At 35.0% G+C, this 14383-nt stretch overlaps 1 protein-coding gene across 11 annotated transcripts in view; it reads left to right on the forward strand.

Moving 5' to 3' along the window:
- Ank2 (ankyrin 2) overlaps positions 1-14383 on the forward strand; it is a 230350-nt gene that overhangs the window by 169371 nt on the left and 46596 nt on the right. For 7 of the 11 annotated variants that reach the window (XM_026389699.2, XM_026389706.2, XM_026389709.2 and 4 more), the window contains 3 exons: positions 461-564; positions 10443-10667; positions 13273-13427. In XM_026389699.2, the coding sequence (XP_026245484.2) occupies positions 461-564; positions 10443-10667; positions 13273-13427 (484 nt within the window). Of the gene's footprint in view, positions 1-460; positions 565-4066; positions 4103-10442; positions 10668-12188; positions 12288-13272; positions 13428-14383 lie in introns of all 11 variants that reach the window. The other 4 variants (XM_077803582.1, XM_077803583.1, XM_026389696.2 and 1 more) reach the window with 2 other exon arrangements.

The following is a 14383-nucleotide window of genomic DNA, read 5'->3' on the forward strand; positions in this document are numbered from 1 at the left end:
TTAGTCTTAAAACAAAGAAAGCCTTAACTCAGTCGACAATTTAGGATGCATATATGGTATAAGATGAGTAGTAGCTAGCTTCAAATTTATATATCTTTCAGTATTTAAAATTGATAGCTATGAGAAAAGGCTTACAGTTTATGCTGAAATATTCTTATTTAAAAATAGTTTTATTTTAGGTATGATTTTATCACTTTTAGTGGATAGGATGAAGGGAAATAGATGGACACTTAATCCCTTCAAAGAAAATTATACTAAAGTGATCTTATGTCAATAATATAATTTTAAAAGGGGAATGCATTATAAAAGATTTCATTGTAAATGCATTGGTCTTATGTTGTTAAATGAAAATCTTTCCAGGAATTACCACCTCCTTGTGTTGCCATTTTAAAAATTTCACCCTATTTTACTTTAATTGAAGCAAAGTATTTTTATGAAATCCAAGGTTCTTTGTGTTTAGGTGTCAACCCTAGCCAAGGAGGCAGAAAGGAATTCTTATCGTCTAAGCTGGGGCACTGAGAATTTAGACAACGTGGCTCTTTCTTCCAGCCCTATTCATTCAGGGTGAGTAAATCAATATTATGTATCCAGATCAAGAGGTAAAAAGAGATGAGAGTGAAAATAACAGCTTTGTCCAATAGCTGTAGCTGATGGCTCACTCACAGTGCAGGTGACCTCCATCAAAACCTGTGAATAACATTGCTTTATCCAACATGGACTCAGTCTATACAAATAGAATAGCAAAAAGGTTGAATTCAACATAGAAAACGGATTATTGTTTTAAAATAACTAGCAGGATTGTGTCAAACAGCTTGCTAACTAACCAGAACATCCCAATGGCCTCCTTTATAGAAGTTTGAATCACATAGATATGCAGATAAGTTCATTACTGCTTGAAGTAGGGATATAAATAAAAGGGCGAGTTTGCATGCAACTGTAAGCTTCTCAGTTGTCTTTTTAGAGTCATCCAGAATAAGTATGAAACAATTTAAGCAATATTGTCTATTTATATTAACTCATTAAGAAGCAGGACTTGAGTCATACTTTCAAACATAAAATCATTCTTCAGGTGTAAGAATTGAATTAGGTATAATATAAATTCTTTAAGAAGTTTTAAATTGTAACATTATTCCAATTTTTTTAGTAGCTTCAAATAGTGTGGTAATGTCATAATTATATATAAAATCCCCATATTTTATCATTTAATTACTTTTTAAAAAGCTCTACCCCTATTTTATTTAATTGCCAGTAATATTATAGTTTAAATTATTATCCCAAACTTTTATTCATAATCCCCAGGGCTATTTGGAGAAGCAGATCTATTCTTCTTTTGCTCTAAGATAATCTCCTTTTAGGAAAGTATTCCATGGTATTGTAGTTAAACATTTTGAACTTCTTAGTCTAACCTTCTAAGAAATAAAGACCATAGAATATAAAATTGGTTCTTTAGATATTCAAAACAATCATCACATTTTCTTTATTAAATAACAAAAGCTAGTTTCTGATAAAGGAATTGTATGGAGGAATAAAAAAACAAATTAAACCTAATCTAAATTTCCTTACATACTTTTAAGTATAAAATGAGATAACTAAAATCTCTCAGGTATAAAATATTGGAAAACCATAACATTGCATTCTGCAACTAAGTTTCTCAACAATGATGTGTAGGAAGGAAAAGAGGCATAGAACCAGAGGAATAAAAGATGATATGCATGAATCCAGAAACATATACACACTAGAGTGTGCAAAAGATTATAGATACTAGTACTTATGCAATCCCCATCCCATGTTCCAAACTTTTCACAAATTGCATCAGTTAAGCAAAACATGTTCTGAATCCTCTAAATGACAATACCAACACGGTTCAATTTATAATGGTGATATTTGACTTGTAATTTTTCATTAGGTAATTTACTATCTATTAGTGTTTCTACTATAGTATTTGAACAAACACAAAGCTACAGATGACTCTAAAAGCATGGCTGGTCTGGAAAATTTGGTTCCGAGTATTGTTGTATTTGAAAACTACCATGATATTAATGTATACGAATAATATTTCTCATACCGTATCATGTAACATTGATTTCTTATAATCTTGTAGACAAGATTCCTGAGCAGTAGTTTTTTTAAGGAACTGAGTTTCCATTTAATTCATTGGGTAAATTCCTAAACAACTTCAAAATCTAAAAATGGAAGAAAAAGAGTGCTTTTTTTTTTAATAGTTTCTAATGCACATGTCACTGACTTGTGTATATAATGGTCTAATAGAGTTATTTTAGATTAGTAAAAGATCCAGCTTCTACCAATAAGTAGTATTGGTGATTTTATTTTACCTCTATACTTAATGTTTTCAAAGACTGATGACCCATAGCAGAGGAGAATAGGTACGATGATTTAAACACTTCCCTGCCTAATAGTTATAGTTACTATCTGGCAAAAAAACTGACAGCAGCATTTTTTGTTATTCTTCAAAGAGTTGCCCTACTGATTCACACGGAAGATAATCAACTGATATTTCTAGCACTGAGACATGGGCACATACCAACATAACTTTGGGCAAGAATTTGAATTTTACAAATTCTTCTTCAATTTATTAATGCCTAGTAGATGTAAGTCACAATTTTATTATCCAAATTTTATCCAAATTTACTTATATATTTTAAGTGTAAAATGAGGTCATTAAAATTTCAGCATTATAAATTATTCAAAACCATAACATTGTATTCTAATACCAAGCTTCTCAATAATGATGAGTAAAAAGGAAAGTACTCCTAGAACCAGAGAATTGAAGGATTATAGATAAGAATCAGAAACCATGTCCAAAATTCATTTTAAATATTGTTATTCCCAAAGTTTTACTTTTGTAGTGATTCAATAGCAGGAGCCATGAATTAAATGCCCACTTATGATGTTGTGCTACAAGATAATATGAATAATATGAGTCCATAAGATGATGGTCTTTTAAAAGAACTTCATAAAAACATTTTGAAGATGGTTTTGCTGTGAAGGTCACATTACTCTAAGGAATAAAGTCTATTTTTAAAAAATGTGTTGAAGACATTTGCTCAAATAATGGAGTATTTGAAATGCAAGGAATCCAAGGCTGTTTTTCAGGTCACAACATGAAATGTTTATCCAAGTACTTATAGTGGTGATTTACTTGTTCATGTGTTTTATCACACCCTATGGTCTCTTTTAGGTACATATAGGCAAATTCTTTAGAATAAAGAAAACTTTTTATAACTAGCAAAACAACTATTTTTTAAGATTGGATTTCTAGTCCATTAAACGTGTATACTTCTGTATGTCATCAAGTATTGAAAATACAAGTGACCTATTTGAAACCATATGGAAAGTTTCCAGGAAAAGCAGATTCACAGGTAGAAGAGAAGTGAAGGGTGGAACCATAGAGTGGGACTTAACATTAGGTCCAGTGCAGAAGACTACAATCCCCAAAGCAGGGAATTCAGTCATTTGAAAAAAAAAAAAAAGCACTAAGAATTCATTTGCTAATATTTTGTTACAGACTGGGAGGTAATTAATGTTTTCTATTTGCCTTAGAGTTTATGCTGTTTGTCATTGAAGCTATATTTTAAATTATGCATTTCTGTTTGCATTTCTTTCGTGGTAGCCCAAAATGTATTATCATTGTTCTAAAAGTTTTAGAAGTATGAATGAAAAAATTTTTGAGTCAAAATTATATCCATCAAGTCAAATGTATATTTTTCATTATAATACCCCTTGACATGTCATAGCTTCTTGGACACTTTAAGTGTTCCCACGAACCAATGATCAATAATGCTACAAAATCTACATCCAGTGATTTTATAACATCTGTAGTTTCTTTAACTGGGAGTAGCTGCAAAACCCCCACACCTTGTCTTTCTTTCAGCATTTGCATAGAGCTGTCTCATTGTATTTCCATCTTTTTTAAAAAATTTTTTTAGTGAATACTGTATTGGTATATAAGTTATATATATTTCAGTTGAAAGTTGCTTCTGATTTCATTCTTTATATTTCACTTTATCCATTCCTTCTCTGTGCTAAAGTATCTATTCTATTGCAGCCGCACCTCTCCATGTCTTGATCGTGACAACAGCAGGTGAACTTCTGCATAATTCCTTCTCTGAATCTGTTGCCTATTCCTCTCCCAATTTCACCATCTCCTTCTGCATATCCCCAACCTCAGGATGCTTTAGTGTGGAAGATACCTAGCCAAACAGATAGGTTTATGTTCTCCAAATCATGAGCATTGTTCACTTTCCCATTCTCTCTCTGCAAAGGGAAAGTTGCTTTGTTTACTGTCAGTGGAAATAAGGTGGGGCTGTGCCAAGATTAATATGGGGTGCCTGTCTTGGTCGTGGGTCTCCACATCTCAGCTTCTTTTTGTGAGAAAAAGTGCTACACAGAGCTAAAATATGTTGTTCCCCATAATTATGCAAGTTGATTGAATTATTTTAGAGTTTTATTGAAGATTATCATTTTAAGTGGCACTTAACAGGCTTTTTGTTTTTATTTTGGCTTTGTTTGGTCTTACCATATTTTAGGTGAGCCAAAGGCTGAAAGTTTATTAATAGTGAATTTCCTTGCTAGTACTGCTTTAAGTATAACCTTATGATATTTTGGAAATTGTACTATAGAATGGCTCTAGTCCGCTTTCTAAAATAAGCTATTATTCTATGTCATTATAATACAGTTATTTTTAGAGGTTGCAGACTGCTGATTAGAGGGTAATTCTTTAGTCATCCATGATGATACTATAGATCATGAGTCTACAATTTAGACAATATTAGCATTTTTGAAAACGTATCTATCATTTTACTTTTTCTCAAACATCCACTAAATATTATCTTTCTATATGTGAACATATAATGATTGACAAATAATTACTTGGTGATGGTGATTTTAACAAATTGGAAACATATTTTCAAAGCCCATTTTTTAAATCAACTTTTCAGTTTATGGAATTCAGAGAATTAGGAAGGAATCAAGGGACTTATAGAGGAGGAAAAGCTCATGGTGTGATTTTCTCACAGTATCTTGGAAATTGAATTTAATTTGAGACCCTCTTGCTATGTATATATGGATCACTGAAGCACCCTGACTTATTTTTTCCTGTTCTTTCACCCAGTAACTAACTATGAATGTTGCAATCTCCTCTCTGTCCCTACCCCCATGGTCCTGGATGAATTAAAAGTAAAACTAAGAATCAGTAACTTTTGGGGTGCAGGATATAGTCCTCAAAAGACCAGATCATTGTTTTCTGCTGACTCTGAAGCATGCACCCATTTAGCTAATCAAATTGCATATTTGTAGGCAAGTCATCTGCATAATAATAGTGGATTGCTTTTGCTTTCTTTTAAAATTGTAATAACATTGTATCTCACAATTTAGAAAACTTCAATAAGAATTTCTACTTTGCATGACTGCTGAATTTCATTTGGAGAGTAAGATATGCTATTAAAGCTGAATGTTACCTGGTATTTTTTTTTTGTCTGTGTAGTCTTAAGTTGATGTTTAGTGTAGTTCATGTACACATTTCAGCAAAGCAGCTATTTTAACTTTAAGGCAAAATAATACAAAATTCTTATTTTCCACTTAGGAATTCTTCCAGAACATCTAAAATGGAAGATTCCAGTAGGTTTTCTAACCTACTCAATAGGAAGCTACACATAACATTTTAACCTTTGGGAAGCAACTTAGAGTTTGTTCATTGATGTCTCTCATTTTATGGATGAGAAAACTAAAACTTATGAAGATGTTAAGTAACCTTCCTGTGGTTACAGTGATAATTCAAGACGGAAACAGGTCTACAACCACTGAAGAGCATGATGCACGTTACATTATCCTGTGCCCTGCAATAATAGCATTTTTACATTTTATTTAAATAGTAAATTTCATAAACAAAAACTCTATAAAATCTTATTAAACTACTTAGCACAGATCCAGGTTCATTGTTGGGTCTCAAAAAATTTTAGTTTTCCTATTTTTATGTGGTCATAACTTAAAGACATCCAAAATATATAAAACTCTGTGGCTATAGGTAAAAGAAGATGCTGGAAGCAAGCATTTATTGAATTCTGTATGTTTACCCATATAACTTAATTCTCACCATAACCTTAAGATGTAATAGGATTACCCCTCACTGACAGAGGAGGCTTCAGTCTTAGATCTCATAGCATGGAGAGCTAAGCTTTGATCTATTTGTCATCTTTTTTATATATATCTAATTATGTGTTTTTTTACTTTAATTCTTTTCATCTCTAAATATTTACAGGCATTATCTTGTCTCATTTTTAATCTTCCCAACACTTAAGAAAATCATATTTATTTGATCAACTCTAACATGGTGACTGACTCATCTCATGGCTCACACCTTCCAACCTTTCTCTTGTTCTGTGGTACATAAAGGTAAAATAGTCTCTTATAATCTGCTTTCTGCAGCTGTTTTATACCTAGAAGAATAATCATCCCCCAATCTACTACCTGTCTCAATAGTGGCACTTTTTGATACTCTGCTACCTTTGATGAAAACTCTCAAATGCTTACCCAATTTTGTATTAGGAACTATTGGGCTTGACTGATTATATATTGACCTTTACCAGTAGACTTTTCATCAGTAACTAGATATAAACTTGGGTTATTATTTCTCCAATTCCTTCTTATTTAAAGAAAAAGCTTCTTTTACTTTACAACTTCATAAGTTCAAAATTTTTATTAGTCATTTGGCAATTGCACTATTTGAGTCTCATTTGTTTAGAATATTTTCTTGCTAGACTTATATATTTATTCATTTTGACTGACAATATTTAGTTCTTTCATGTCTTACAAGCCCTTGTTCTTGTCATCTTTCTACTTGACATTCTTCTCTGTTCTCTCTTCCTGAAGAAAATTGCCTCACTACAAACTACAGTTTGTCATTTTCTGTTTATGCCATTTCTTTAGTTACTTGATAAAAACAAAAAGCTTTATTTTCTTTAGAAATTCAAGTCGCCTCCCAAATTATGCATTTTGGCATTTTATTTTTCCAATTTGATTTGCATTTGGTGCAATACTTAAATATTATTTTCCTGATTTATGATGATACAGAGATACTTACAGATAAATTTATTAGCTTGCAGCTTTAGTCCTTAAGTACTTTTACTTTGAATTCCCTATCTTTGGTCTTTCTTCATACAACTTTTATTCCTAATTAAATTATTTGCTGCATTAAATTCAAATTCTTGGTTTTTGCTAAGTACCATTTTCTACCAGTTCTCTGCCAAGGGAAATAAATACATTAGATATCTCATTTTGGAGCAGAAATAAGCCAACAAACTATAATGCATTAAAGAGGCCTTTCAAACTGCTTTGCTACATGTGAGTGGAGTAATTGGAAAGAGTTCTGGAATAATTGTCTAGAGACCAAAAAACTAAGTTACCTCTTACTTCATCCTTCCTCATTAGACACAAATTTAGACAATGTCTCATAACTGGCCTTTTCACTCTTCCATTCATTTATTGATTCAAAAATTACCTACCATGTGTTGCAGGACCCACACTGTTCTCAGCACTGACACAGGAAGAAATATGGAGAACCTTTTCACTGCCCTTTATGGTGTTTGGGTGTTTCCTTAATGGGGCTGTAGTCCATTTCTCATTGATCAGGAAGTTAGCAGTTCTGAGCAAAGATGAAGCCATCAGGAGACATCTGGGCTTAGACCTTGAGCTTCTTGGCAGCACTACCTGGTACTTAATAGGAAGATAACAAAGACATGAAGAGGAGTGTGGAAATGGAAATCATGGAGCAAGGAGAATAAAATGAGGGTTTCAGCTACACAAAATCATGGAAAGTAATTGAACATGTGGTTATTTAACATTGTTATAGTCAAGAACACAGCTACTGCAATTCACTGTTTAGACAAGGGAGCCCAAAAAGGTAGATGTTATCCATGTTCTTCTAGATGGAGAATTGATATTATATAGGCCATATGCCTCCACTGTGGCAAATACAGTGGAAATGTGATAGCAAATAATATGAGCACTGAAACTTCTTAAATGCCTTCGAAAAGTACAGATACTATTGAGGATTCATAACATTAATGAGATGTTCTATAATAATCCCTTGACTAGCTTTAGTCCCTTTTCTCTTTTTGCCATAGAGATAATAGTAAATAGATTTTTAAAAACAGAGGATGTAATACTGTTAATTATCAATGAGTCAAAAATATTATAACTAGTTTGGAAACATTTTTAGTTAAAATGTAAGCTTTTATCCCTACTTTTAAATGAAAATCAAGGCAAATATCATAATCAAATAAAATAATAAAATGGAAAGGAAGCCTTTATCTTTATGTTACCAGTTCTTTTTATTCTTTTATATTTAAAAGTTAGATAAAAAAGGAAATTTTAAGAATTTATGTTAAATACCAATAATAAAAGCCAATATTTTCTTATTGTTTTTTTGATAAAGACCAGAAACAACAACACTTCAGTATTGAAATGTTGATTGTATTCCCCAGTTTTCATCCTTTCCTGGGAACTCCAAGGCTAGGGAGGAATGGCAGATCTGGCCTGGCTCGTGCATGTGGGAGGACTGTGTGCCTCTTCCCATGGTCTCATACTGCATGACGTGCTTCAGACAGGCACACTGGGCTTCTTCGCACCCATTTTTATTACTAGCAACAGATTTCTGTTTAATGGCATGCTTAATGAGTTCTATGTTCTGCTATGAAGAGGATGCTAAGATATTATTCTTCACTTGTCTAAAAATAACATAAATGTATTGTGTTTCTATCCTGTAACTTACTTTGATAAAATACCTTTCAATTGTTTTCAGTGTTGTCTTGGAAGCAATATCTAGGTGTGTCAAAGCTGGTTCTTTGCTGGTTAAGTTATAAGTAGATCCATGAAACACCTATATGTTGCTTTCCTATTTTTTTTTTTTGTCTTAGTGTAAAGATCTTGCAAATGCAATGAAAATAGGGAAGACATTAGTGCAATTGGGTAAGAGCCTACACCCTATTGGTATGTATCTTGGTACAGGTGTGCATGACAATTAGATTGTCATGCTATATAATTTTTGTTCCTTGAGAAAGTGAGTGCCTAAGAGACTTTCATAAGTGTTATGTCTAACAAAGTGACAAACATCCAGGTTAAGCTGGAGCAGGATCTATAACCATCCCAAAGGAAACAACTCCAAAGATAAGACCACTACTTTCTCTTGATACACTTAAAAAAGTCACCTTAGGTTATAGATCTCTTTGCCGTGAACGATTGACTTAGTAGGCAAGGAGCAAAAGTAATAGAGGTGCTTTTATATTTCTAAGTTATGACTTGCCACATTCAATTTATTATACTTTGGGGAAAATCATGATGCACAAATATTCTCCACTAACAGAGCTCAGAGTTTCCCACTTGTGAAATGATGGTTCAGAAACAGAGCAAAGGAGCCAGGCATGGTGGCGAATGCCTGTAATCTCAGAGGCTTGGGAGGCTGAGGCAGGAGGATTGTGAGTTCGAAGACAGCCTCAGCAATGGCAAGGCACTAAGCAACTCAGTGAGACTCTGTCTCTAAATAAAATACAAAATAGGGCTGGGGATGTGGGTCCAGTGCCCCTGAGTTCAATTCCCAGTAACCCCTGCTACCAAAAAAAAAAAAAAAGAAAGAAAGAAAGAAAAAAAGAAATAGAGCACAGGGGACTCAGCTGCTTCCAGTGCCCATCTTCTTTGTTTCAGTCAGATGGCCTGGCAGAAAGACTCCTATTTAAAAAGTGAAAAAGGACATTTTATCTAGCAAACTGGTTCAATCCAAAACATTTAGTCATTTTGCTTTTCTCCTTTTAGAATGCAATCATTAAAAATCTGCATCCTGGGTAAGATGATGTTGGAGCAGGATGTGTTGGCATGGATTTGACCTTGGAAGACAGCCATCGAATATTTTTATCAAGTCATAAGATTCTATCAAAATGAGATGGACAAGATTTATTTTGAAAAATCGTCTTGAGTTAACTCAGAAAAACTGTTAATTCGGTCTTTCCTCTCTGATCTAGCTTCACTTTATTTCAACATGTGGATTATTCAACATATGAGGAAACAGAAGTCTTCGCGCTTATACCAAAAGGAGACTTCTCAGTATTTTTTATATAATTTCATTCCAGTTACTTTAAAAATCATTTGGACATATTTCAATCTTACAGTTTATGTTTAAAATCAACATTGTCAACGAAATTATAATTCTTCTTTAGTAACAGATGAAAATCATACAAAAATAAACAAAAACATAACAGAAATAAAGACACTGGTATATGGTGACTTTTGAAAACAAATGATTTACCACCATCTACTTAATAAAAAAGAAAAAGTTCCAGGCCAAATTATTAGGGAAAAAAATTAACTTCACAAAACTTGATAATTTGCTCTAATATTTCAAAACCTATCTGACATTCTGTTTTAATTTTTAGCTTCCTGGTTAGTTTTATGGTGGATGCCCGAGGTGGCGCCATGCGAGGATGCAGACACAATGGGCTCCGAATCATTATCCCACCTCGGAAATGTACTGCCCCAACACGAGTCACCTGCCGGCTGGTCAAACGCCACAGATTGGCGACCATGCCTCCAATGGTGGAAGGAGAAGGCCTGGCCAGTCGTCTGATCGAAGTCGGACCTTCTGGTGCTCAGTTCCTTGGGTAAGGGTTTCTGATAAGCCTCCCACTTAGACACCGATGAGCTTGTGTCCTCTACATGAAATCACTAGGATGGAATGAAAACAGGTACGTCAAACCACTTTGAAAGAGGATCGGCTCCTATGAAATTTTTAAAAATTGGAAGTCAGACCTGAATGCTCGACTCCACTTACATGCCTCTTCTTTTAAGGCATTTAGGAGTTAAACACTCAGGCTGATTATTATTCTCTCTCTTTGGATGTCATCAGACCTGCCAGATTCCCTTTGCAAGTAATCATATTGTAGTTGATGGTAGGTATTTTTTTTTCTCACCTGAGACTTAAGTGGCAAAGTATAAAGAAAAAAGAAAAATACTGCTGTATTCCAAACAAAAATGTATTTAGAGCCTCATGTCATTTTTGACGCAGAATCATTATCTTCTTTTTGAAAAGCAGTGTTGCCTTTATGGAATATCCAAAAATCGGACACATGTGATTTGTTTTTTCTGATATCAAAATTGCTACCTTGAGCCTTAACATTAAACTAAGCTGTCTATTTAGCCACAGCGTGTTTTAAGGTGCAATCATCAAGACTAACTTCCACCAAGGTCATTTTGGCAATTTTGAGCAGAAATTAGCATTTCTCATTTCTTCTGTTTGTCTGTACGGCTGCTATTATTTTAAGTGGCATCTCAATGTGTCAAGAAAGGAATAGCTATCCCTGAAAGCGGACCAAAGGATGAAGTTGTGGAGGGGGACACGTTTCAAAACATATTGAAACAAATCAATTGTATTTAAGTCTTGTCATATCAAGTCTTGGTGCTTTAAAAAAAATGGAGAAAACTTATTAATCATGAACTCTTTCATGTTGTCGGCATCATACTGGGGAGAGGATTTCTCGCTTTAGAACTCAGGAGAGGTTCTAAAGCCTGTAATTTGGAGCAAACAGTTAACAGGTTACTCCAAATTACTTTCACACCTGAAAAAGGGTGTGTTAGTATTTCCCAATTGTAGAAACCACCTCCCATGTCCTTCTATCAGATGGATCAGAGCCTTAGAAGGAGCCTGTGAAGTTCTGGGTTGCATCAGAAAATGCCCTTATGTTTCGAGTTTTCCCTGATGATTCTTTTCATACTTACCCTCTGTTCAGGTAGTTGTAGGTTTTTAAATAATCTTCAAATCTGTTGGGGAATATCCATGAAAACATCTGGCCTCTGGACGGAGCAGAGTTTTTATTATATTCCCAACAGCTTTGTCTTTCCCATGGAACATTTTTTCTATCTTTTTTTTTTGGCCAGTGCCCTGGCAGTGAACCTGATAGGGACTGATCTGACAGCCAGGTGCTGTCCTCGCACAGATGCGCCTCCATTGTACACTCTGGGTCTCGGTTCCTTGCTCATTGTGACCAATGGAGGGGGCAGAACCAAACGCAGAGTGAAACCAAAGTTCACCCTGTGGATCAGCTGGCGACGCTGGGGTTCTGTGGAAGACCATACCTAAAGCTTACTTATGTTCTTTCTTTCACTGCTGCTTTGGATGTACTCAGTAAACTTCACCTGCCAACGGCTCCTCCCCCACTTAATGAGGGAGAAAGTTTGGTCAGCCGCATCCTTCAGCTGGGGCCTCCTGGAACCAAATTCCTTGGGTAGGAGTGACTTAAAACAAATTGATGGCTGCTGGCCCCCCATTCTTCTCCTTCTTCTGCAATATGATTTCTCTTTTCGTCATTGTGCCCATGACATGTCCCTCTCTATGATTTAAACTCTGTATAACCTATCTTTAGTGGACCATTTCTGACCCTTGTGGTATGTGACTTTTATTTTTGAGTGATGTTTTTATATCTTTTCCCTTAAAGTGCTGTGACCTTCATTTTCGTTTAAGCATGAGATCTGCCTAGTTGTACTATGTGCTAGTTATGATGTTGTTATGACGAGTTTGGAGTCTGTATCAAAGCAACCTGGACTCAAAAATCAAGAGCCTCTATATATTTTGAGAATGAATTTGACCTAAAAAATTGCAGGATGGTGCATGTTCCGAATCCTGACTATAATAGGCATTGGACACACTTGGGTTGCCAGTGGAGGGGCTCAATCAGGGCCACGCTGTGTGCACATGCCTATTGTTTCCTTGAATGAAGACAATACAAGCAAAACCCATGAGTGCATGGCTCATTAGCACACGTAGTCTACCTTTATGACATCTCCTCATTTACGACACATCGAATTATGCAATGTATGAGCCATTTTTCCTCTTAAACCATTTTGTCATTTTGCACCTTGTAGAAAATGTTTTAGGAGATTGGCATACATCGTAGATATGCATGTACATTTCTTTTGGTTAAATGTGTATACTTACATTTATCAAAGGAGAAGTTCCAGAATGCCACATGCACTCACAGGGAAACATCATTTGGCTTAAGATAGCAGCATGTATGTGAGGATCGGTGCCCCTGAGGTGGAGTGCCACTGTGCGACCATCTGCTAACTAATGGGCTCCAGAGGATAGCCCACTATGTTCCTGTCCCCAGAAGAGCAGAATTCCAGGTCACTTTGCAACAGACAGAGTCGAGGTGCTTGTCTTGCTGTTGGTTGGCTCCCGTCCACACTAAATGTTCTGCATTGCTATGTCAGGCCTGTGATCGTGGAGATCCCCCACTTTGCGGCCCTTCGAGGAAAGGAGAGGGAACTGGTGGTCCTGCGCAGTGAGAATGGGGACAGCTGGAAAGAGCATTTCTGTGAATACACCGAAGATGAACTGAATGAAATCCTTAACGGCATGGATGAAGGTACCTTTGGATTAAGGGGTTTAAAAGAAAGGAAAAATGGAAGCATGAATATATTGCATTTCTTTCTTATAGTCCAGTGATTTGTGGTGTGTGTGTGTGTGTGTGTGTGTGTGTGTGTGTGTGTGTGTGTCCCCCTTGTGATGTATTTCTACAGAAGCTATCTGCTGTGTTCCAATGGTGGTGAGGCAGGGTACTCAACACATTTGCCTAATTCTCCTCCTGTTACATTCAGACAAGAAAATCCTTCAAGATAGCAAGCATAGCATTTTAAAAGGAGATACAGCAAGCTTTCATCTTTAATGCAAACTTCTTTGAATCTAAAACTAGTGGTAGAACAGACATTGTTGCCCCATGACAGAATGAAGTGATAGTAAATGGTAAAGTATGTTTTTTTTTTTAATGCCTAACCTGAAAAACTATATGTATTTAAGATAATGGTAAAAAATGCTAAGCTCTTCGGTTGGAAAACTTGCATCTTTCCATCACTAGTACATTCTAGAATAATCTAATTTCTTTTTAAACTTTCTATTATTAAAGCAGTAGGAAAATTAGGTTCATTCAATCTTCTACCTATAATTCAAATAAGGAGTTAGCTAGGATTGAATTGCATACATACACATACATATAAACTTGGGGAACTTAGTTTTTTATCATTTTTTAAAATTTATTTTAATTTGTTATACATAATGGCAGAATGCAGTTTATTTCATATTACACATATAGAGCACAATTTTTCAATGATTGTATACAAAGTATTTTCACACCATTCATGTCTTACACATGTACTTAGGGTAATGATGTCTAACTCATTCCACCAGCATTCCTACCCCTTTGCCCCGTCCTTCATCCTCCCTCCCCTTTGCCCTATCTAAAGTTCCTCCATTCCTCCCATGCTCCCCCTACCCCCCATTGCCATATCAAACCCCATCCTCATATCAAAGAAAACATTTGGCCTT

This window comes from Urocitellus parryii, chromosome 10, assembly GCF_045843805.1.
Source record: "Urocitellus parryii isolate mUroPar1 chromosome 10, mUroPar1.hap1, whole genome shotgun sequence".
NCBI lineage: Eukaryota > Metazoa > Chordata > Mammalia > Rodentia > Sciuridae > Urocitellus > Urocitellus parryii.